General features: G+C 33.4%; 1 protein-coding gene across 2 annotated transcripts; it reads right to left on the bottom strand.

Annotated features, from left to right (window-relative positions):
* Positions 1 to 7298: 7298 nt before the first annotated feature.
* On the bottom strand, positions 7299 to 23845 carry LOC126762369 (calcium channel flower). Of its 2 annotated transcripts, none has more exons than XM_050479087.1 (5): positions 23674 to 23844; positions 23359 to 23482; positions 12715 to 12922; positions 12512 to 12619; positions 7299 to 8720 (listed from the first exon to the last, which is right to left on the bottom strand). In XM_050479087.1, exons 1-5 carry the CDS (start codon positions 23674 to 23676, stop codon positions 8570 to 8572), a joined length of 594 nt encoding a protein of 197 aa, XP_050335044.1. In that variant the 5' UTR covers positions 23677 to 23844; the 3' UTR covers positions 7299 to 8569. The 2 variants fall into 2 exon arrangements, with proteins under 2 accessions (XP_050335044.1, XP_050335045.1); XM_050479088.1 differs by lacking the exon at positions 7299 to 8720 and adding an exon at positions 10812 to 11732 and having other exon boundaries at positions 23674 to 23845.
* Positions 23846 to 24340: the final 495 nt, after the last annotated feature.

Genomic DNA, 24340 nt, shown 5'->3' with positions numbered 1-24340 from the left:
ATTTTGGTTTCAGTTTCGTCTTATTTTTGTAGCGGGATTCGTACATTATTGGATATTTCTCAGCCTATTTTTCCTTAACAACAAAATGTATAACTTTTTAAAAGGGTATGTGTTAAACCCTCATTACTGGTTTCAATTAACATTAGTTTTGATTTCGATGACGAATATTTTGGCACCAAAACTAATGTGCTGCGAATAAGTCAGTCGAATTCATTGCCAAAGTTTTACTGATAATTAAATGGCTTTTAAATAGTTTGTAGCAAATTCATAAGTTATTTTCGTTTAAAAAAGGAAAGTATTTTTTTTAATTATATGAAGGAACATTACCACGGAGTCTACGTTTCCTTGCTGTAGATAGTTATCAAGAATATATTTTAAATAATTTTAACTTTGCGTTGGCGCAAACTACGGTATCTATGGTCGTTCAAAAGGTTTTAAATGTGATGAACACCGTTTTTGTGCAAAAATATAATAACCCAACAATTAACCTATTTTCGTGCAACCGACGCGATGGGCGCATCATACCTACGGAATTAGCCAAGTCATGAAACGCAAGAGAGTTTTTAAGCGTCGAGATCTAAAACTGCTCAGCTCCAGAAACAAAAATTTCAACAGATAAGATTTAAATACGTTATGGCCATTTGTTACGATTCTATTTATTGAGAGAAAGCAACATAGTCTTTTTAATTTCGAAAACTGTGTCAGATAATCAAATGTGCAGGACTGGGAATTAAAATCATGACATACGCGACGGCAAGCTTCGTTTAGTTCAAATTTTGATCTAGAAGATTTTAACAGTAAGCGAAGAAAAGCGAACCAGGATATTAAATATAACTGCAGACAGGATAAAAGAACTTCAAACTGTTCCATCCAGGTTTTCTACTAAGAATATAATGCAAAGCATTTCCTTACGACTAGTGTGTGAAGGTAGACTTAACCTAGAATCCCATCGGAAATGCCCGAAGACAGACTCAAACTTGCCATCATGAATTTGCTATACCAATATAGGTTCTAATTAAAGTTGTAAAAAGTTTTAGGTAACATACGGATCTCTAAATTCTATAGACCAAACAAATAAAACTGAGACCACCTTTTGCTTTCGAGACTGAAGACTAAAATTAAACTTAGGTTCATAGTAACACCCAAATCAACAAAGTTAAAAAGAGAGGGGTGCCCAGATCCACGAAAAGAGCACATTGTCTTAAATTTTTTTTACCTTCTACATTTTTTCTATAACAATTTAAGTATATGATTAGAAAAGCTTACCTCGTCGGCATGTACGAGTAGTAATTTTTTTGAGAACTCTATTACAGAAGAGATACTGTTAATAAATAACAAGAACTGAACCGAGCCAAGTTGACTACCTTGTGGAACTCCTGAAGAGACAGTAATTGAATCTGAAAGAGTGTCGTCAAATATAACTCCTTGTGTTCTATTATACATATATGTATGTAGTAAAGATAATAAGATACTCATTAAAATAAACTTGCTTGAAAGCCCAGAAGATCAGGTTTATTTAAGATAGTCGAGAGATTTAGTTTATCGAAAACTTTGCTAAAGTCAGTGTATAAAATACTCGTACCGTGTGCTTGGTTCCCTAAAACCCAATGTACATAGTTTACAAATTCAAGTAAATTTGTTAAAGAAGATAGGTAGTAGAGAGGAATTAATATGGTTGTTAAAAGCAAGTTGATATATGTACTTGGCACAATTTTTTAGGAAGCATTAAAAAATTCATTCAATTCAAATATCATATCTGGACCGTCATTGAAAGATGGCTTTAACTTATTTCAATTAAGTAAGACGTCTTTCTCAGAATTAATTGGAGCGTTAATTGAAGTATTCGGACAGAGCACTAGCTGATAGGAAATTTTTTTTTGGAGAATTAGTACAGTAGTTTGACTTGAAAAGTTCTGCAAATACATATATTTGAAATTATGTGACGGTCACATGACACGATTTGGAGTTAACGAAATCATAAAACAGGTTTGGAATGCGTACAACATCCTTGTTTACGTTAATTAAGATATTATTATAGAATTTTTTTAGTCGCCAAGTGAACCAGTTTTTTTAATGTGTAATTAATAATAATAATTTTTTTACACATTATCAGTTTTCTCTTAATATTTTTCCTACATAAACGCTGTAATGTTTAATTACAACTGCTTGGTAGTAGCTGAAATTTTTTGATAATCTACTCAACCTCACTGACACACAGTTGAATATCGTAATACCATAAAAATGTTCAAATTTGACAACACATCAACCGACATTTTTTTGACGAGTTGAATTGATATTGATAATACCGAATTTCAAAACTTTAGCCAACTATTAATTGTCCCAAGTCTGTCTTTCGTGACACATTGTAGAACGTAGTTAGGTTTTGATAAGTTTCAATCAGAGAAACTTGGCTCTCCACTAGCTACGGGCACAGGAAGTGTTAGAAACCCTCATATTGTAATAAAATTGGAATGATATCTATACATTCGTTTGAGCAAACTATTACGAGCAAAAAAGAGTAAGACTTTGTTTCCAATCTTCGAAACAGTTGTTAAAGTCAATTTTCGGAATAGCCTTCAATGAACGTTGCGATTCACGTTTAATGTATTCAATTGACTCAAAACGGTTTCCTCGGAGTGTTCGCTTGAGTTTGCTGAATAGTCAGAAGTTACACGGAGCTAAATCGGGCGAATACGGTGGTTGCGACACGTTATTGGTTGAAAATTTGGCGAAAAACTCACGAAGAATCAATGCGGTATGCGACATTGCGTTATCGTTGTGCAAAAACTAAGAGTTGTGGCCCATAATTATGGCCTTTTTTTACGAATAGCTTCCCGAAAACGACGCATTAAACTCAAACAATATTACTTGTTGACAGTTTGGTCGGATCGAACAAAACTGTCAACATAACCTTGATTTTTGACCTGTTTTGACGTGGTTTTTTCGACTTCGACTCAACTTGCCACGATATTCGGTCGTATAAAACGAAAAACTTGAGATTTTGAAACAAATCGTGCTGATCTTAGGCTCAAATGATCTTTAAAAATCGTTTTAATTGAACCTTCCGATGATGTTGATGGCCGTCCTGGTCTCGCCAGAACGTCAACGCGTTCTCGACCCTTTTTGAATAAAGAAAAATAAAATAAAATATGTAAAGAAAATTTGCCAAAATGCCGCCCTAAAATTCTTGCGCCTTAGGCAACTTATATTTACCGGATGGCCCAGCGTCCAACATTGACACACTTCAACTCAAAACATTAACCAAAAGAGAAGAGTTCATTCATAAAACACGCTGAGATCGTTTGCTAGCTCTCCGATGCCAAATATATCACAAACTAGAAAAAAAATCGATTCGGCTTCTGCGCGTAGGTTTAATAGACTAGTCCGAGTACTATTAGATCAGATGTTTTTTAATAAACTCATTAATTTTTGCCTAATTAATAGCTAGTCCTTCTTTCTTAATCCACTCACGTCAGAATAAAAGTAGGCCTGGTTAAAAATATTTTGAGGGCCCAAGGCTATTAGTTTTGAATATGAACTGATATCAATTTCAAACTTCAATCTCTGCTGGCTTTAGCGTTGTGAAATGTTGCTTATAAACACAGGTGAATATTGATTTCATTATCTTCATTAATTTTCAATATATTTCATGTGTGATATGAAACAAAACAGTTTTTTTGGGTGTTTCAACATAAGTGTACCTTAAATTTTTAGCATTTGGACTTCGGAATGGCGGGTTTCCTTCCTTTTCCTCCCCACTCCACCCATGACCGTTGCGATCTGAACCCATGTATTTTGGCGGTTCAGAAATGTACGATCTCTTTGATGATGACGCAGATAGTGGTTGATTTTAAATTGCTCTGACATTTCAGCCAGGTCTACGCCTCCCATGTGCTTGTTACAACACTCAAAAATAGCCGGTCTAGGTATGTTTGAGTACTTCTTTTCTTTTCGACACCTGCGTTTACACTGAGAAACCGGATTTCACCTACATACATATATATGTAGTTCGAAATGAGTTGAACGCTCTTGTTGTCAATCCAGCGCCAGGCTACTAAATTTTATGTTGTCTCATATATACAAGTAAAATTATAGGTCCTATTTTCATGACCTCTCTTTCATTGGTAAGACAACATTTTTTTATTCTATTGCTTCGAATAGGTGCTGCTCCTAAAATGCTGTTTTGTTTTAGTGCAGACATCACACTTATATATGGAAGCAAACCAATTTTCAAAAAATGATTTATAATTTTTATGCTTTGGAACATTGAACCCAAGTACATTACAATGTCTGATGAAATTTCCAGTCCAAGAGAGGGGCAAGTTCCTACTCATTTATACAGAGGAAAGTCGTATACGACCCCCCATTCATTGGGCTTCATTGGAAGGTATTGTTTAGACTGCTGCGCCCTTTATATTTAATCATTTGTTTATCAATGCTTTGATGTTCTCCCTGTCTATTTTGTTGCATTTCTCCGTATTTTTTTATTTTATAAAGTTAGTCGTAATTACTTCATCCACGTTCAAGCTGTTGAGTATTATCATTTGTATAAAAAGCCTCTTTGATTTGTGACCAAGCCCTCCGCATATTTGGAACTTGTATTACAGAATACAGAAGGACGCCAAAGAATCTTATAATCTCAAATTTCGTTTGCATGGAATAAATATTTGTTTCACTGCTAATCTTGATTATCATTTCATCAGCAAGGTAGCCATTGAAATAATTTATTGGATCATGAACTCTTTGACAAACTAGTTCTTCTTTCCAAGCAGTGTCGCCATCGGGTAGACCCGTGTGCCTCCACCTCAAACTCCCTAAATTAGTTTTTTCAAAATTCTCCGTCACAATATTTTCCGCTTAATTTTCCCCTTCATTTTCAACTTTCTCATTTTCATCTCTATTACATCCAATTAATCTTTCAATTAAGTTTATATCTATTCTGCTTCTCTGAGACATTTTGGTTCCATTGCTAAAGAAAAACAAGAAAAAACGTTAACTTCGGTTGCACCGAAGCTAAATACCCTTCACAGGTGCATTTCTGTTAGTAACTATGTGTTCAGTTTGTATGGAAGCTATATGCTATAGTCAACCGATCTGATAAATTTCTTCGGAGATTACATTGTTGCTTTAGGAAATAATATATACAAAATTTCGTGAATATATATTGTCAAATGTGAAAGTTGTCCATACAAGAACTTGATTCCGATCGTTCAGTTTGTATGGCAGCTATATGCTATAGTCAACCGATCTGAACATTTTCTTCGGAGATTACATAGTTGCTTTAGAAAATAATATATACCAAATTTCGTGAATATATCTTGTCAAATGTGAAAGTTGTCCATACAAGAACTTGATACCGATCGTTCAGTTTGTATGGCAGCTATATGCTATAGTTAACAGATCTGATCAAATTTCGTGAATATATCTTGTCAAATGTGAAAGTTGTCCATACAAGAACTTGATACCGATCGTTCAGTATGTATGGCAGCTATATGCTATAGTTAACAGATCTGATCAATTTCTTCGGTGATTACATTGTTGCTTTAGAAAATAATATATACCAAATTTCGTGAATATATCTTGTCAAATGTGAAAGTTGTCCATACAAGAACTTGATACCGATCGTTCAGTATGTATGGCAGCTATATGCTATAGTTAACAGATCTGATCAATTTCTTCGGAGATTACATTGTTGCTTTAGAAAATAATATATACCAAATTTCGTGAATATATCTTGTCAAATGTGAAAGTTGTCCATACAAGAACTTGATACCGATCGTTCAGTTTGTATGGCAGCTATATGCTATAGTTAACAGATCTGATCAATTTCTTCGGAGATTACATTGTTGCTTTAGAAAATAATATATACCAAATTTCGTGAATATATCTTGTCAAATGTGAAAGTTGTCCATACAAGAACTTGATTCCGATCGTTCAGTTTGTATGGCAGCTATATGTTATAGTCAACCGATCTGAACATTTTCTTCGGAGATTACATAGTTGCTTTAGAAAATAATATATACCAAATTTCGTGAATATATCTTGTCAAATGTGAAAGTTGTCCATACAAGAACTTGATACCGATCGTTCAGTATGTATGGCAGCTATATGCTATAGTTAACAGATCTGATCAATTTCTTCGGAGATTACATTGTTGCTTTAGGAAATAATATATACCAAATTTCGTGAATATATCTTGTCAAATGTGAAAGTTTTCCATACAAGCATTTGATTCCGATCGTTCAGTTTGTATGGCAGCTATATGTTATAGTGGTCCGATATCGTCCGTTCCGACAAATGAGCAGCTTCTTGAAGAGAAAATGACGTTTACAAAATTTCAAAACGATATCTAAAAAACTGAGGGACTAGTTCGTATATATACAGACAGACGGACATGGCTAAATCGACTCAATCAACATCCTGATTATTTATATATGTATATACTTTATAGGGTCTCCGACGATTCCTTCTGGGTGTTACAAACTTCGTGATAAACTTAATATACCCTGTTCAGGGTATAAAAATTACTACCAAGGACATTTGTTGCTATCATAAAATTCACATTTTATAAAAAAATTATTATTTTTTTACTTTTTATTTAACTTTTAACACAAATAATTTTTTATTTTGTGTTTTAGACACATCGAAACTCGGCTACGATCAGCATCCAAATAAAAACGTGCATTGCTTTTAACATATATGTAACTTCGCAAACGACTGCTTTAACACATGTATTACAATGAAAAGGAAACCGTTATTAAAAATAACAAAAATTTTATGCAACAAATGACATGAAAGGTTTAACCATGGGGTGTGTATTATCATTAGTATGTAGATATATTACCAAAATTTTTTATACAAATATGTAACGTAAACACCCAAAAGTGTTTGCAATGTTTATTTTAGCCCACGTAGCCGAGTGGCCAACTAAGGACTCGACAGCCTCAAGGAGCTCAACTAGGCAGAATGATCCCCAGTCTGATCAGTCCCATTATAACTTTCCTGATCGTAACAGCTCGATTCCTGATTGTCAATTAACTTATTGCTTCATCGCCCTATTCCAGAGAACATAAGTAATTGTTGGTAAGTTCAGGAAACGAGCTCCTGGACTTGCAGATATGTGTCTTCTAAGACACTCAACTTTGCAAAGAACTCATTGGACAATGTTCTGAAGTTAGTTTCTGTGTTGGTAGTTGATTTTATGTTTTTTGGCAAAAGTGTAATAATCAGTTCAATATGCAAAAGTTTTCGTTTAAAGCTTCCACCATTTTACAAATTTACGAACATTAGTATTGGCATTCGTTTTATAATTTCAATTTTATTAATTTTTAATTTCAGGTTTGTTTTAGATATTTTAGTTTTATAGTATTTATACCTTTAATATGTCTCTATTCATATTTATATATGTATATTTAATGATGATTATTATATGTATGTATACGGATATTTGTTTTATTTCCGTTTTTACTTTTATTTTATATTTGTTTTTATGTTTTTTTTTGTTTTTGCTTGTTTAATAAAATATTACATTTATTTAACTATATATGACTAATATTAAAGTAATACAATTCATAGATGCGCTGACTCTTTTTGTTTTTGTTTTTGTTTTTAGCTTGCCTATGGTTGCTATTTATTTAGTTTGCTCAACATTTACTTATTTGTATAGTTGTTTCTGAACCAAACGCACAAATTTCTAAAATATTTGTCTAGATTATTGCGCGTAAAATATTATTAAGATAGCATGAAACGTGAAAAGTACGATGATAAAATTTACTACGAAGACACATGAAATATTTAATAATGTTTTAGTAAATTAAGTCAATTTACACGCTATTGTACCAGTATTTTCAAAACCAAATGACGGTTCATAAAACACTTTTGTTAATTAATATTGTAATTTAAAAGACATTTTAAGAAGTTTAGTCACAAAATTAAATTTTTTTCCAGACTTCACATCTATTTAACTTAAGGAAAATTTCACTTGCACAAATGGAATGCAAAAATTTCGTAACGAGTACAATAGGATAAGAGATTGTGTGATTATTGGACAAATTAACAGATTATTAACTTTAAACAAAAAATGATATATACAAATAGAAATTAAGTATGCATTTATATTTAGGAAAGTAGCAACGAATCAAGTTTAACCATTCTCATTATTTTAACCATCCGAAAAGTTAATATGCATATGATGAAACATTTTAGCCAGCTATGAGTTAATAAATATTAAAACCAGTGAAGGCGTTTTCTAACGGAGTTGACAGAGATCTTTCGCTCGTGTTGCATAGATTATTTCTGCGCCAGGGATGTCACTACGAATTGCACTACAACTGCAAGTTTGCACTACAACCGTTTACATTTTGGAGTCACTAAACTTATCAGAGGCACTTGCACTATATAAATAATACACACGTATGCACATATATAGTATGCAGTGAACGGCAGCTGATCGGCAGGACAGCCTGGTTTTGTCTGTTGTTCTGTTTTTCTTTTTGAATGGCATTTGTCAACTTCTTCTCTGTGCAACGCTTCCAATGGTTTGCTTGATTTTGCAGTCATTTCTACGCTATCACACATTGCTGTCTGTGCCCACGGCGCCTGTAAAGGAGAACGGTTGTGCATTATTCACAATGCTGGCGCGATCGTTCGTTGCGGCGCCAGTGGGTGTGCCCGCGAAGCCGGAATTCACAGCTGCTTGACGCATTTCATCGGCAGAAGCCCTAATTTAATGAGAAAAAATGCAATTAAAAATCGTACGCAAAGAATTAGTTATGTATAAAATAATATTTTAACTAAAACAGAGAAAAGATTTTATTAAACAATTTTCAAATTTTCGCTAAACACAGGTTACGTTTACAATTAAATATGTATATTAAATAGAAAATGAAAAGCTCTAAACTATAAAAGAGAATATAACAGACATTTATATTAAAAATGTAAGGCCAAAAATAATTAGCGGGAACATCGGATTCTGGTCTCTGTACCCTTCATTTTCTAGTTATTTTCTTCAGCTGTTTCAATGCTTACAAAACTTTTGAGTTTTGTAGATTTAGAAAATAAGTATTCACTGTGAAAGAAGGAAAAATGAGAGGTGGGCTAAGGGATAAATGCATTTTTTTGGTTTCAGAAGTAAAAAAAGGTGTTATTTTAAGTTTATAACTTGGAAATGTGTGAAGGTTATGCCTATATTTATATTCGAATTATTTGTTAGTATTATCTAAGTTTATCTTCAAGCTAATAGCTTATCTAAGTTAGCAATGCTTATATTTTGCAAATGATTATAAAATAAAAAAAAAAACAACACTTAATATCTAGATTACTAATTGAAATTCTGAATTTCTATTTAATTTTTTTTTTACTATTTTTAAAGTACAAAAGTGATAAATATAATATAGTAACACGCTAAATAAACAAAATTAATTGTCAAACTTCCATAACAAGTTTTAACAATGTTTTCCACTTCATTCGTTTATGGCGTTACGAACTAAAGTATGTTTCTGTAGAAAGCATTAAGTAAAGAAAGAAAATAAATTTTCGTAATCTATATTTCTACTAAGTACACATAAGATATTGCAAGAGATTTTTATCGAAGTTAAGGGCGTGCAAAAAAGATTTGATTTACGTACTTCTTTATGGCACTGATAGTTAAATTAAAAAAAGATATATATAGCATATATATATATCTACATATATAACTACTCTCATGAAACTATAAAACAAAGACAGTAAAGAAATTTGGTAACATTTATATATACAGTGGCGAACAATAAAATAGTATTGTGCGAAACTACAATAAAAACTACAGTTTTTAAAAACAAAATTGCGATAATTGCCTTTTAGTCTGACAAAATGTTGACCGTTACGTCGATATCGCTGACATCTTCAATTGATGACTTGTAAAGTTTCTGTATTTAAGTGTTTTTGTGTGGTGTAAATTTGGCAGTATATTCAACATCTCTGTACTGTATTCGCAACTGTGTACCGCCAGCTTTTGTTTGACTACAATGTGTTTTTTACGTTGCCGCATGCTGCCTTCCGAGGATTAAAGCAAATCTTAATACTTTTTATTTGTTTTCAATGAGCACTTTCATATTCTCCATGCTCATATGCTTGAGTCTTTGAATATTTATGTCAAAGCAAATCTTAATACACCTAAATTAAAACCTACACACTAACTGTTTTGTTGAATATTATTAATAATTGCTATATTAAGAAATTTACGTTATGAACATTTCAGTAAACACAACTAGATATTTGATTAAAGAGTATTTGAAAAGATCTAACGAAAATGGTAATTTTATTTTAAACTTCGAAAAACACAGAAAATGCGTAATTTAAAATTTTAAAGTAACTAAGTAAATAGCTCTTATAGGCTTATAAGCGCTTAATTTTGAAATAAAAGCGTATCTGAAAAGTTAAGCTATAGCTCAGTTATGTCAAACTAAAATATATATGCAAATAGTGCAAATACAGTCACAAATTTCCGAAGAAAAAGAAACAGAGAATCAATTTAACAACTAATTTGTAAATAAATGATTATGATGAAATTTTGTGGTATATCCAAAAATTCGCTCACAAAAATACCGTTGAACATAGTATTAGAGTTTAGTTGCCTTAATTTGTGTTTAAACTCATGCCAATACATATGTATATTGTATTTATGTACAGCCATATACATATATTCGCATATACATAATTGTATGGTCTGAATGAATAACGGCATCGGTTAAATTTGTTCAGATTTCAACATTATACACCTACAAAATATTTGAAAATTTAATTAAAATTATATTTTTCCAACACACATTAACTGTATTTTTCACTTTTAATTTATTTATAATTTACAATACTTTAATACTTGCTTTTATTGATAAGTTTATGAACAACACACCAAAACCTTAAAACGCTTTTCTAAGTAACGACGCAATTTTTTAGCACTATAATATTAATATTTCTCTTATCTTTTGTTTACATATTACTTTTGCTTTTATTTTCCTTCATATTGTGTGCTATGTATATGTATGTACAGCATTATTACACATGTACTCGTTTATTGCTGCTTTCGGAGATCAGATATAGCAATAACAACAACAATTTTATTTAAATTGATCTTCCTCAACTTTTGTAAATATGTTTATATAACAGTTACTATTTATAAATGGAATGTTGTTGTCAACTGAGTATCGTATTTAAGGTAATAATGGTTTTGTATTAACTACGAATGTACATATGTACATATTTAAACTGATACACATAGTATGTTATATATATTATATGCTTTTGTGTTTGTATAGCTTAACTTTCAGAGAACCCAAAAACAAAAAAAAAATATTTCTTGCTGCAAAATTTCAGTTTATGCTGTTGTACACTTGTTTTATTTTGCTATACTACACTACCCTTTAGTTTAAGTAAATTGTTTATCTGGTGGGGCAAGTGACTATTTGAATTTTTAAACTCTATGTCTCAATAGTTGTGAGTTTCAAAGGAATCGTCACAATTATTGGCAAACTAAATGAAATATTTTGAAGACTAATTTGCTATGCATAACAATAGCAGCGTGCACTAATGAGCATTTCTAAGTTTTGTTGGAACGAATTGTTTATGTGGGACGCCAGACATCTGGATCCTCCATTAGTGTGATATGTTGATCGGTGCCCATTTGCATTTGGCCACCGTCTGGTGGCATTTGTGTGGGTGATGTTGCGGCTGCAGCCATATCCTCGCGCGATGCTCTAGTAGAGCGCATTCGTTGTTGCATAACATACAAAAAATTTAGTTGAGCAATATTTTCAAATAAGGCATATATAAGGACGAGTCACGAATCGTTTGCGACAAAAATAAAACAAGGACATTTAAAAGTATATAGAAATAGAGGAATAGAGAACAAAGAGAAACATACATGTAATTAGTGGATTAGCGCTTGATAATTTTTTAAAAGTGTTGAACTTAATGGCGAGGGGCTTAAGCAGTACGTTACATTTCAGTTTACCCTTTAACCTTTTTTTGGTTACTAGCTTTTACTAGACACTAAACATATATTTGCAATACATTTTTATTGTGTCAATATTTTCTCCTTTCAAGTTTGAAGTTATAATAACTTTGAATATAAATGTTATATGAGTCGAAAGATGTTTTTAAAAGAGACCGTTAACTCTTGATTTCTTTCCAAATCAAAAATTAGTTAAAAGTGTTAAAAACGCAGTAGAAAAAAGTTAAGTTACACAGAAAACTGCATAATAAAATAAAGTCCAGTTGGTACACCATATATAAATCAAAGAGAATTTTCATATCCAATTTTAGATCAGAAAGTACGCCGGGTCAGCTAGTAGAAAAATAAACAATATTAAACTTCTACAATACATGGCGCGATACAAATTCAAATAATGACATTTGTATATTAAACATTGTTGCAACTTCAAACTTGAATTTTCTACACATACATAGCCTGTATCTTTTTTCTTAGCATTATTAAAGGAAACACAATTGTGATATTAAAAATTGTATTACTTACTTTTTGCCCAATCCCATGAGGCCATATATCACGCCAGTTCCGAATACAAGACCACATGCAAAAATACTGCCCAGTCCTGGACACAAAATGATGGGAGGTATAGCAATTCTGTCGAAAATAAAATATCATAAGTGAAGAACTCAAACAAAATAATTGAATAAAACACATATTTACTTAAGTATATATGGAAAGCAAATACTTACGCGCAATAGAAGGCGGCACGATTCCATAACGGACGTGCATCTACTTTATTTGAAATATCGCTTACATATTCTATACAGAAAAAGCAACAAGGCGCTTCCAGTGCCATCACTACAAATCCGACCACCATTTGTATGATGCCCGAGATGAGGCAGGAAACGTTGAGCAGTAGAATGCCGACGACATTCCATAATCCAAATAGTATGCAGACTAAAAACGGAAATAACAACGTCAATATACATACAACTGGATTTACAATAAAGAAAGCTATTTATTAGGCTATTTGCGTCCGAACCAAAGCAAAATTACCGCCGATTTGGCTGAAAATTGGTGGAGTGATGGCTTAGAGCCAAGGGTCGGGCATAGGCTACTTTTATGTTAAAAGTCAAAACAATTCATATATAAAAAATTAGATTTCAAATAATAAGCATGTGTCAATATTCAAGTAAGAGTTATTTGGAAATTTTTTTTTCGAAAACAAGCCTACTGTCAAGTTACATTAATTTGTGTTCACATACATACAATTGTTCACAAAAAAATTAACCAAATTAACGAAACGAATCTTCAATAAGAAAAAAGTTTTTTATCTCAAAATTTTCGCACGACATATTCACTAAAGATCTATTAATATTTCCATAGTCCATTTATTTAATTTAAAAATAAGATAATTAAAAAAAATTAAAAAACTAGTTTTACATAAAAGTAGGAATACATACTGTAGTACATGAAATTTTAATTTAAACTGGTTTCAAACTTATACAGAAAAATTAAATAAATCACATTTTATTGACAGAGCGTCACACTTCCTGGAAATAGTCTATGAGATTCTGGCATCGTTCAAATGGTAATAATTCCCAAAACTTTTTCACTGCCTGCCACAAATTTCTCAAATTAGAAACACGTTTTTTCATATCGTTCTTGAGGGTTTTTATGCAATTGAGGTAAGGAAACTGCATAGAGTGAGGCTTAACCTCAACTCCGTTGACTCCACTATCACTTCTTTGCGCACTTGATGACATGTTTAAGATCATTATTTTGCTCGTATACCCATATAAATGTTATATTCTCTCAGACATGTGGTAACATTACCTTATCTAATATTTTGAAATATGTCACTTAAAACATGACACTTTCAATGAAGAGAATTGGATCATCTCCACTGTGTGAAAAGCTGCCTGCCCTACCATGATTTTTGCGCGGCCATATTTGACAGTTTTTGTTGTAAATTATGGATTAGATTCAGTGTCAGGGAGACGCCGCACAGTGGTGCCGCTTCATACAAGGCGCGGCAAAAAATAGAAGGAATCGAGGTAGGGCTTTGAAATTTGGCACACATCTCTCATATTGCCAAATTAGATGAAAAAAAAAAAAAAATTTGTTAAAATCCGCCCACAACTACGCCCACCACCCATATAACACAAAAATCAAAAATCACCCTACAGTAACAAAATTTTCTACAGTGTAATATTTTGTAAATATAAGCTTGTCCAGAAAAAATAAATCAAATCCGCCCACAATTACGCCCATCTCCCATATAATATAATCACAAAAGTTGCAATATTTTCGCTGTTATCACAGCTAGACTGTTAAACATTGTCAAACGGATTTGAATCAATAAAAATTATTATTTCTCTAAAAATGAAACAAGTCCGCCCACAACTACGCCCACCTTCCATATAACATAACCAATAAATATTCAAAAATGATCATATATTATTAATTATTTATTTAACAAGTAATTTTTTAACATCATCGTCCAATTCTAAAGTTTTATTTTTGGGATTTGTTCTGAAACCATTAATAAAAGGATCCGATGAAGCTAAAAGCAAGTGCATTACATCTTGATTTGTAGAAATTCTGTCGCATTTTCTAGAATGATTGAGCCCATATTTCTTGTAATCTTTATTGCGAGCCTCCTCTGATAGCATGCCCAATGGTAAAATAGAGGATGAAACAATTTTACTTCCGTGCATTAAAACTTTGGCTGTCATTGGCATATAGTAAAATTCGTAAAGGCTGACATATAACCTCGCAGTTTTCATGCAATAAATTTAAAATTTTTGAGGATCTATTGCTGCTTGACAATTGATTGTATTTAATATTATTTTAAATCTATGTATCAGGTTTTCGTCAACGCCAACAATATCGGCAGTTTTAGCAGGATTCTCAAAAAATCTTCGAGGTATTGCCAGTCCCTGATTCACTACATCAACATTTATTCCCAAGGATGATTTCAAATCTGCTTGAATACGTTCTTTTTCATCTGCCTTCAGTTTTTTGGTACGATCGTCAGTTCTCCATTTGCGAAAATGTTTGTTGTAAGCAATATGCATTAGTTCAAATAATATAATGCATCTAAACTAGTATTTTGTTGTTGTTGTATAACGAGAGACAACTCCAAAAAATAACAACAAAGCAACAAACCGAACAATCAAAAAAACAAACAAAACAACGAAGCAGGCAAAAAAAACAAAGCAACGAATCAAGCAAACAAACAACGCAGTTGCAGTTGCAGTAGATTAAAATGCTAATTACTCATGAATTGGCAGCTAAGTGCAGCTGATTTTTTTTCTATCGATTAAGGAGATTTTAAAGTTTATTTTGTGTAAGTGGCTAACCTGCGCGCTCCTGCGCACAATAGTTATATTCTGCTGAAGTTGTGAAATATATGATTTTTTTGGACCATGAAAAAACATCACATTAAAAAAAATCTTGAAAAAGAAAGTATACATTTGATGATGTAAATCACATCTATAACATTGTTTTTAATAAATAAAAACTTTACAATTAATATTTTATGGTTAACTTTTGAGTTTTAACCTTTGCAATATTCATCACATTTTTCTGAGTAACTTTGCGTTGATACTTTGTTGGACTTTAAAGCTCTCCCAACAAAAAACCATTGAATATATCAAGCCCAAGTATTCGGATAATGTTATTTGATTAGTTCTTAGCTTAAATTGAAAAGATGGTACAAATTTGGAATGATAAAAAAAATCATTTTTTCCGCTCTGGCACCACTGTGCGCCGTACAAATTTTTTAGAAATTTTTCTGCCAAATAATTCAATTTTGAATTCATCTGATTACAATAAATTTCGCCTTTTAGCCACTGGCCACGAGCCATCCTTTTCTTCAAATAGAATACGGGCTTCACGTGTCAATTTTCATGGACTTTTCGTTGTGTATTAATCCCCTAAGCTATTTAGTTCATTGCTGATGACCCTGGCTGAGGAAAAAATATTAATTTTGAGTTGGTGGCATTAGAGCTCAAGTTGAGCATTCAAGAAGCTTGGGAAGATTTTGATCATATGATACTGCAAATTGTAGTAAACTCGAGACTAAATCGTATTTTTAAAGTTATTAATAAAAATGGAGAAGCAAGTAATTATAGAAAACTTAAAAATAAACAAAAATAAAACGAATATGTGGCGATGTATGTCTTATGGTATTAGGAAGGACATACGATATTTTTTATTTAAAAAATATAAACATTTTAACGGACTGTGAAATTTATTGAACCAATCGTTACAATTTTTTAAAAGCTTTCAAAATAGGCACTTTCTGCGTCGATACAGCGCTGCCAGCGAAATTTCCAAGTATTAAAGGCGTCACGGAACCCATTTTCCGGAATAGCCGAGGTGCATGCTGCTTGGATCCCCTCTGTCGACTTAAAATGCTTGTTTTTCAGTCACCTGTGAGGCCCTCCAAAAAGGTCTGGTGCCCCCGAAACACACCACTTCTTGCTAAAGCAACATCTGGGTAAGCCTGCTTGATCATATCAAAAGTCTCTGTCGCAGATTTAACAAGTTTGACACAGAATTTAATCGTGTACCTCTCTCTAACGAACGCTGCATTTTCGGCTTGCACCACTCACAGAAACACGGCGCGCGAAAATGTTTGTCCTGACTCTCCAAGTGCTTGGAGACAACTGACCAGCCGCTCGTTCGTTAGCTAGGAACGCGCTCTACCGAATCCAGATGGTCCGAAGTACAGTCGCGGCGAAAGAAAATCAGTCATATTTCTTTCCGGACAAACCCTGTATATATATACAGTTTGTCAATTAGTTGTTTGCAAAATAAAAAAAAGTATTAAACTCCATTTTTAAATTAATATTTCGTAAACTATGAAACTTTTTTAAAATATTTTTTCCACCACAAATTCCTTATTGCAGGTGTATCAATAATTTTGCTGCAATTGTACAACAGCCATGTCGTCTACAGAAGCGATTTGTAGATTTGAATCGTTGTTCTGGTACATCTTGTGCTTCAATTTATTCGTGATTTAGTAATCAACAAACCCAAATTTCATCGCGCTTCTTAAAAATTAATTTTTTGTAATGCAGCACTCCAACCCCTTTTTGATGAAATACAACCCTACACCTTTACGGAAAGTTTGCTAAAATTCACAGTTGGTATGATGTTCTTCTTTTGTAGAGCTGTGTTTGACTTTCTCCAAACTTTGTTGAGTCCATCATAATAATATAACGTTATCCTTATCTGGTGGCAAAAAATTACGTCATCCCAGTAGTCAGCGGGCCTGTTAACATTGCCAATAGCAAAGGTTGCAAGAGTCGCTTCTCAATTTAGCCAGAGACGGCAACGGCCTTGCTTTGGGCTACGTCCGAGGAGTATTTGTGCTCTTTTAATAGTTTTCGGCCCGTCTCGTGGGTTACTGACTTATGCCAATAATTTTTAAGAACAGATGCCAACTGCCTTAGGTTTGCTTGCGGATCGCGCCTACTGAGTTTTTGGCTTGCCTCTGGAATGTTTTAATTCCAACTTTTTTTTTAGTACGTTTAATAATATTAGAAATATTTCTAAGCTTAATTGAAAACCTTTCTGCTAAATCTTATACAGTTTTTCTTTGTGATAATGGAAATAAACTAAATGAATAAGATTTTCACCAGTGCGTTTTCCAGGCTTTGCTTAAAGTTCCAAATTGAATACGTTGTGCCCAGTCAAAAGCGTGTAACATAAATAATATATTTAGAGAATTCAGAGCAATGCCACACATATACAAATGTTAATTCAAATTTGAAGTACCGCTTTATACGTTTGGTTTTCTTCAAATTGTGTTTGCACTTTGCAAACAATCAATTGACAGCGCAATATTTGCCGAATTTGTTGTTGTGGTAGAATTCTGCCGAGTTAATAGTCCTTGCCCGGATAAAACAAACCGGTCCGTTTCCGTTACGTAGACCCGACTGTCGTGGGAACGGATTTATCGAATTTCATTTTAGTCGTTTCAATACCATTAATTTTTGGAAATTTTTTATTTGTCTCCGTATACAGACATAATGGACCAAAGCATTATATAATGCAAAAAATATTAAAAAGGTATCATGTTTTACGAAATATGAATTTAACAAGTAAGGAAGGCCTAATCGAACATTTTAAACTTTTGCAACTTGTAGGATCAAAGCTGGCTTGTTAGGTAACGAAAATCATTACATGTAGTATAATATATTTATATATGGATGGATCGGGTGGAAAAATGTATGTCTCTGTCGTATTGATTCATCGCACTTTTATTAGTGTTTAACAAAAACGGTATATGGGTAGTGGGCGGGGTTATCATCCGATTTCACAAATTTTTACATTGTCGGTAGGGGTGCTAGAGGGATTTGTTCTTCACGACACTTACGGTGTGCAGCTTTGGGCACTGCAAGTATTTCAAATATTTCAATATTTTTACAAAAATATCAATCAAAAACTCTAAGATTAATTACAAACGCCCATTGTTTCTGATCAAATTCATTCAGACTTAACCTGTCTTTTATTAAAACTGAGATAAAAGGATTCAGTATGTATTCAGTTATCATGACATTGGCAGTCACGTTTTTTGATGACTGAAACTATTATTCTCAAAAGACAAAATATTCTAGATCTCCTCTCTCTGGAGATCAATAATATAAATCAGAATATGTTTTTGTTCTTTAATTTGCTTATTATTTTCTAAAATAGATTGTAGATACAACATATTCACAAAAAAATCACCATATGTATGTATGTATGTATGTATGAATATATTTGTTGAAAATAGTACAAATTTACTTTGGCAGACATGATTGTTTGTCGAAACATTTTAAAATCTAGTAAAACAAAAATGTATCGATAGAATAAACCAGACATATGATTTGATTTTTTTCTTTCTCACCACCATCACGGGGATGATCAGCGCGGTATACTTGAAGTAGTGTTCTATAAATTTAGTTATTTGTTTGTTTTTTTCCTTATGTACAGTTGCAACCGAAACCATTGGTTTTAGGAAAATGTAATGTTTAGCTGGTACGACGAGGAGTGCCGTGTCGCAGCGGAGAGAAAACAGACTGCCTCCCTCGCAACGTTGCGATCGACCACAACCCGTGCGGGATGGGATAGATACCGAGAGTTGAAGAGGGAAGCGAGACGCCTTTGCAGACAGAAAAAGAAAGAGGCCGAAGCGTGAGTATGAAGAGCTTGATAAGTTGGCCGACAGGGGTAATGCTCGAAAATTCTATGAAAGAAGGCTTACAGAAGGTTTCAAGACCGGAGCATACTCTTGTAGAACCCCCAAAGGCGATCTAGTCACCGATGCCCAGAGCATACTTAAATTATGGAGGGAACACTTCTCCAGTCTGAATGGCAATGAGCGTACAAACCAGGAGAAGGCGAACCCGATTCCCCAATCGATGACGATGGAGCAGACGTTCCATTGCCCGACCATGAAGAAATTTGAATAGCAATTACCCGCCTGAAGAACAACAAAGTGGCGGGGCCGATGGATTGCCGGCCGAGCTATTCAAACACGGCGGTGAAGAACTGATAAGGAGCATGCATCAGCTTCTTTGTAAAAAATGGTCGGACGAAAGCATGCCCAACGATTGGAATTTAAGTGTGCTATGCCCAATCCATAAAAAGGGAGACCTCACAATCTGCGCCAACTATCGTGGGATAAACCTCCTCAACATTGCGTATAAGGTTCTATCGAGCGTATTGTGTGAAAGATTAAAGCCCACCGTCAACAAACTGATTGGACCTTATCAGTGTGGCTTTAGACCTGGCAAATCAACAACCGACCAGATATTCACCATACGCCAAATCGTGGAAAAGACCCGTGAAAGGAGAATCGACACACACCACCACGAAGAGCGTCGATTTCAAAGCTGCTTTCGACAGCACGAAAAGGAGCTGCCTTTATGCAGCGATGTCTGAATTTGGTATACCCGCAAAACTAATACGGCTGTGTAAACTGACGTTGCGCAACACGAAAAGCTCCGTCGGCATCGGAAAGGACCTCTCCGAGCCGTTCGACACCAAACGAGGTTTCAGACAAGGCGACTCCCTATCGTGCGACTTCTTCAACCTGCTGCTGGAGAAAATAATTTGAGCTGCAGAACTTAATCGAGCAGGTACAATCTTTTATAAGAGTGTACAGCTGCTGGCGTCTGCCGATGATATTGATATCATCGGCCTCAACACCCACGGCGTTAGTTCAGCTTTCTCCAGACTGAACAAGAAAGCAAAGCAAATGGGTCTGACAGGGAACGAGGGCAAGACGAAATATCTCCTGTCATCAAACAAACAGTCGTCGCACTCGCGACTTGGCTCTCACGTCACTGTTGACAGTCATAACTTTGAAGTTGTAGATAATTACGTCTATCTTGGAACCAGGATAACTCTTGCCAACAGGTGCTACTTCGGACTGAGTAGGCAATTGAGAAGCAAAGTCCTCTCTCGACGAACAAAAACCAAACTCTATAAGTCACTCATAATTCCCGTCCTGCTATATGGTGCAGAGGCCTGGACGATGACAACAACTGATGAGTCGACGTTGCTAGTTTTCGAGAGAAAAGTTCTGCGAAAAATTTATGGTCCTTTGCGCGTTGGCCACGGCGAATATCGCATTCGATGGAACGATGAGCTGTACGAGATATACGACGACATTGACATAGTTCAGCGAATTAAAAGTAGCCACTGTCGCTGGCTAGGTCATGTTGTCCGGATTGACGAAAACACTCCAGCTCTGAAAGTATTCGACGCAGTACCCGCCGGGGGAAGCAGAGGAAGAGGAAGACCTCCACTCCGTTGGAAGGACCAAGTGGAGAAGGATCTGGCGCCACGTAGCGAAAAGAAGAAACGACTGGCGCGCTGTTCTTAACTCGGTTATAATCGCGTGAGCGGTGTCTACGCCAATAAAGAAGAAGAAGTTCAAAGAGATCCCGCATAATTTCTGGGAAATGTTTTCAACTGCTATAACACTCATTTAATATATATAATTAGTTTTATCTTTATCACTTTCGAACAAAATTCACCAAAATCCAATCGACGTGACTCATTAATTTGATGTTTGTTGATAGTGAATGTAGTGTATGTAATGAATTATTATTTACGGTACTGGTTTATGTCATGTTAACAACTTAAGTCAGTAACGGTGCATGTAAAGTCTAGCTAATAGTAGCGATGATGAATAAAAGTTGCATTTGATTTACTGACTTATTAGGCGCACATACTCCCCAACCCACACCCGTGCACTATAAAATGAAACTATAACACAAATAACGTCAACCAATGGTAACGCACCAGATAAACAAGCCCATCGCAAACTCAACAGCAATATTACGAGTTCATTCACAGTAGAGCATTGGAACCGGTTTACTCTTATGCCTTGTATCGCCACACTATTGCTACTGTTTTTTGTATATTTTTGTTCAAGCTTTGAGCCGTATTGATAAAACGAAAATCAAAAGCCGGCTCTATCGCCACTTATACTAATAAAGACCAAGCTAACTAAGTAATTTATTTATATGCAAGTACGCATGAATTTTAGTTACCCAGAAGCCTTACAATACTCCAACATATGATTAGGTAGCGATATAATGTAGAAATTAAAAACAACAAACAAGTAATTATCAAGTTAAGCTAATGCAATTATGAGTCAGCATACAAATAAAGACTGTTTAAACGAATAATATGAATTATATGTACATTTATAGTGTATTCTTGTAATCATTGATAATTATTTTGTTATCAGTTGATTTTGTGTATACCTATTCAACAAGTAAGATATTTACATATTATATGTATATTTTTTTCGTTAAAAGTAAAGGAGATATAACGTGAGCAAAAGTCGTGCATTTACGTTCATTTTTATCTAAGAAGTTAAACTTCTTTATAAAATAAATTGGCTAGCGTAAAGAGAATATTTCATATTTAGGAAATCAGTAGTATGATGTTTAAGTTTTTGTAATTTTAATTACATTTATAAACATGAAACACACGAAATGTACATACTAACATCAAAGATATACTAATTTTCATTCCTATTAACTTGTGTGGGTCATACATTCTAAAGCAGTTCAGAAAGGGAAGCTCTTTACACAGCATTGAATTGACCGCAAATATCGTAAGCTCCACTTAAAAAACTACAAGGTAAGTTAGCGGTTGATGGTTAAATGATTAAAATTAAAAACTTTGTACGAATCAATATAAAAGAAAATCTAAGCTCTAAGAAACAATAATTTTCAGAAATATGTGAAATTTTTTTGTATATTTCGATAGGCTATACCTTATTAGATATCGTTTTTAAATATATAGTCAATCGGTTTCAACGCGTTTTCTCAAAACCACATTTTTCAAACTGGCAGCAATTATAACTTATTGCCTTAACTTTATTACTAACGTATCAGTTTTAAAGGCATATTGCATTAATACCATTATTAAAATCATTATGATTATAAATTCTTGATAACAAATACAAAAATGCGTTTGCTGCTATAAGTTGCATTCATTTTGGCTTGGTAATTTTTTAATTTAATAATTGTATCAAAAATTAAAGTCAGCTGTATTTACTCTATTTAATTTAAAATATGTGGCCGTTACTATGACATATAATATAGGCACACATATTTGCTTCTTCAACTTTGAGCGATTAAGAACTGGAACACATCTTACATTTCATTTGTATGCGATAACATATCTTGATTTGCATCAGATGCAAAATGTGTATATATTTTTAATATCTATGTATATATGTGCATATGTATTTTGTAGGAATACTACAAAAACAATAAAATATTTTTATTGGCAAATTAAAACAAAAATAAATTTAGAAATCAAGTGTTGGAATATAGAATACCAATATGTTGTAAACAAGACTGTAAATGTGTGTTTAAACATCAGTAACATACGTTATGATATGCTCCTATTTATACAGGTTCTTTTATCAATGCCAGTAAGTCTTTTGTAGTGAGTAAATTATATGTGTATGAATACAAAAAGAAACATATGAATGCATATGAATGCAAAAATATATGTATTGAAGTATTCAGAGTGAGGTGGAGGCAGTAATATAATTGGGTAAGGGATGCACAATCAACTCCCTAGCTTTGTTTTATTTGTGAGTGCACAAACAAACATGTGCTATGCAAACCAAAAAATGAACAAAGATAACGGTAAATAAATGCACACAGCTTTGTTTATTGAGGCTGAACGGCTTTGGAAAATCGATTGAAACGTAGCGCATTCTGACACTTTTTGACCGTAAAAAGACCAACATAACAACATAGAAAACAGCTGCGACATTTGATACGCCCCCTTAATATGATTTTTGCAGTCTTAAAGTATTAAATTTGTAAAATTACACGTGCTCGAAATCATTTACTTACAGAAAGCGCCAACAATACCCAATAATCTTCCACCATACTTCATGTACCACGGCGCATCTATGCCGCCCATTTGCTCGGCTTGATTCGGCCGCGCCAGCAATCCTGTGATTTTCTCCGCAAAGGACTGTATGTACAATTTTGTTACGCGTCATGAAATAAAAATTAAAATGTATCTTTGATAATGTCAACAAAATATTTAGAAAATATATGCGAGGAAAACATTGCGAAACGAATAAAAAGTTTTATCATTGCATCGACTTTTCCAATTGGACTAGTCGTCCGCTGTTTTCTTACTCGCATTGCTTACTTTATTACCATTTTGTTGGGTTTATATGTCAAACACTATCTGAAAGCTATTGAAATTTAACATACACTTCCTTTTTAAATTACACTTATCGTAATTGCATACGAATACAATAAACTTTTTACCAGACGATGAACAAAAATCTGTGTTTCTTCTGCCAACAGTCAGTCAAAGTAACGAGTTATTTGACACATCAAAAAAGAAACAGCGAATAAAAAATGACTGACAATAAATTAACGAGTGAAAAAATAGCCAGAAATGAAGAGTGTTGCCGGCCTTGGTTTATATAAGCATTATCAAAATAAAATAAATTGTTAAATTTCCATTTGCCCTATATAATTAAGGGAATTATGTAGAAGAGTGGCTGTCCAGAAAAACGGTAATTTTTGTGATTTGTTCAGAAATTAATGAAATATGTACAAAAAATAATTAAAAATCGGGGGAACCAAAGATCCGTTCTTCCTCATAATTACTAGAAAATAGTTCTCCAATTTAATACTAAAGTTATTTTCTTTCAAAAAGTGTATATTATATTTCTAAAGTAATGTTCTTAATGTTCCGTTCAAAATGAGTAAGAAAAGATATCACTTATATATTGATATTAATTTTATAATAGAGACGTTGAGATTAATTAAACGAATATGATGGAAGAATTAAAAACAGTTGTGAAATGACTTA

The sequence above is a fragment of the Bactrocera neohumeralis genome, chromosome 6 (assembly GCF_024586455.1).
Source record: "Bactrocera neohumeralis isolate Rockhampton chromosome 6, APGP_CSIRO_Bneo_wtdbg2-racon-allhic-juicebox.fasta_v2, whole genome shotgun sequence".
In the NCBI taxonomy this organism is placed as follows: Eukaryota; Metazoa; Arthropoda; class Insecta; order Diptera; family Tephritidae; genus Bactrocera; species Bactrocera neohumeralis.
Note: the sequence above shows the minus strand (reverse complement) of the source record. Positions and strands in the feature narration are given on the sequence as shown.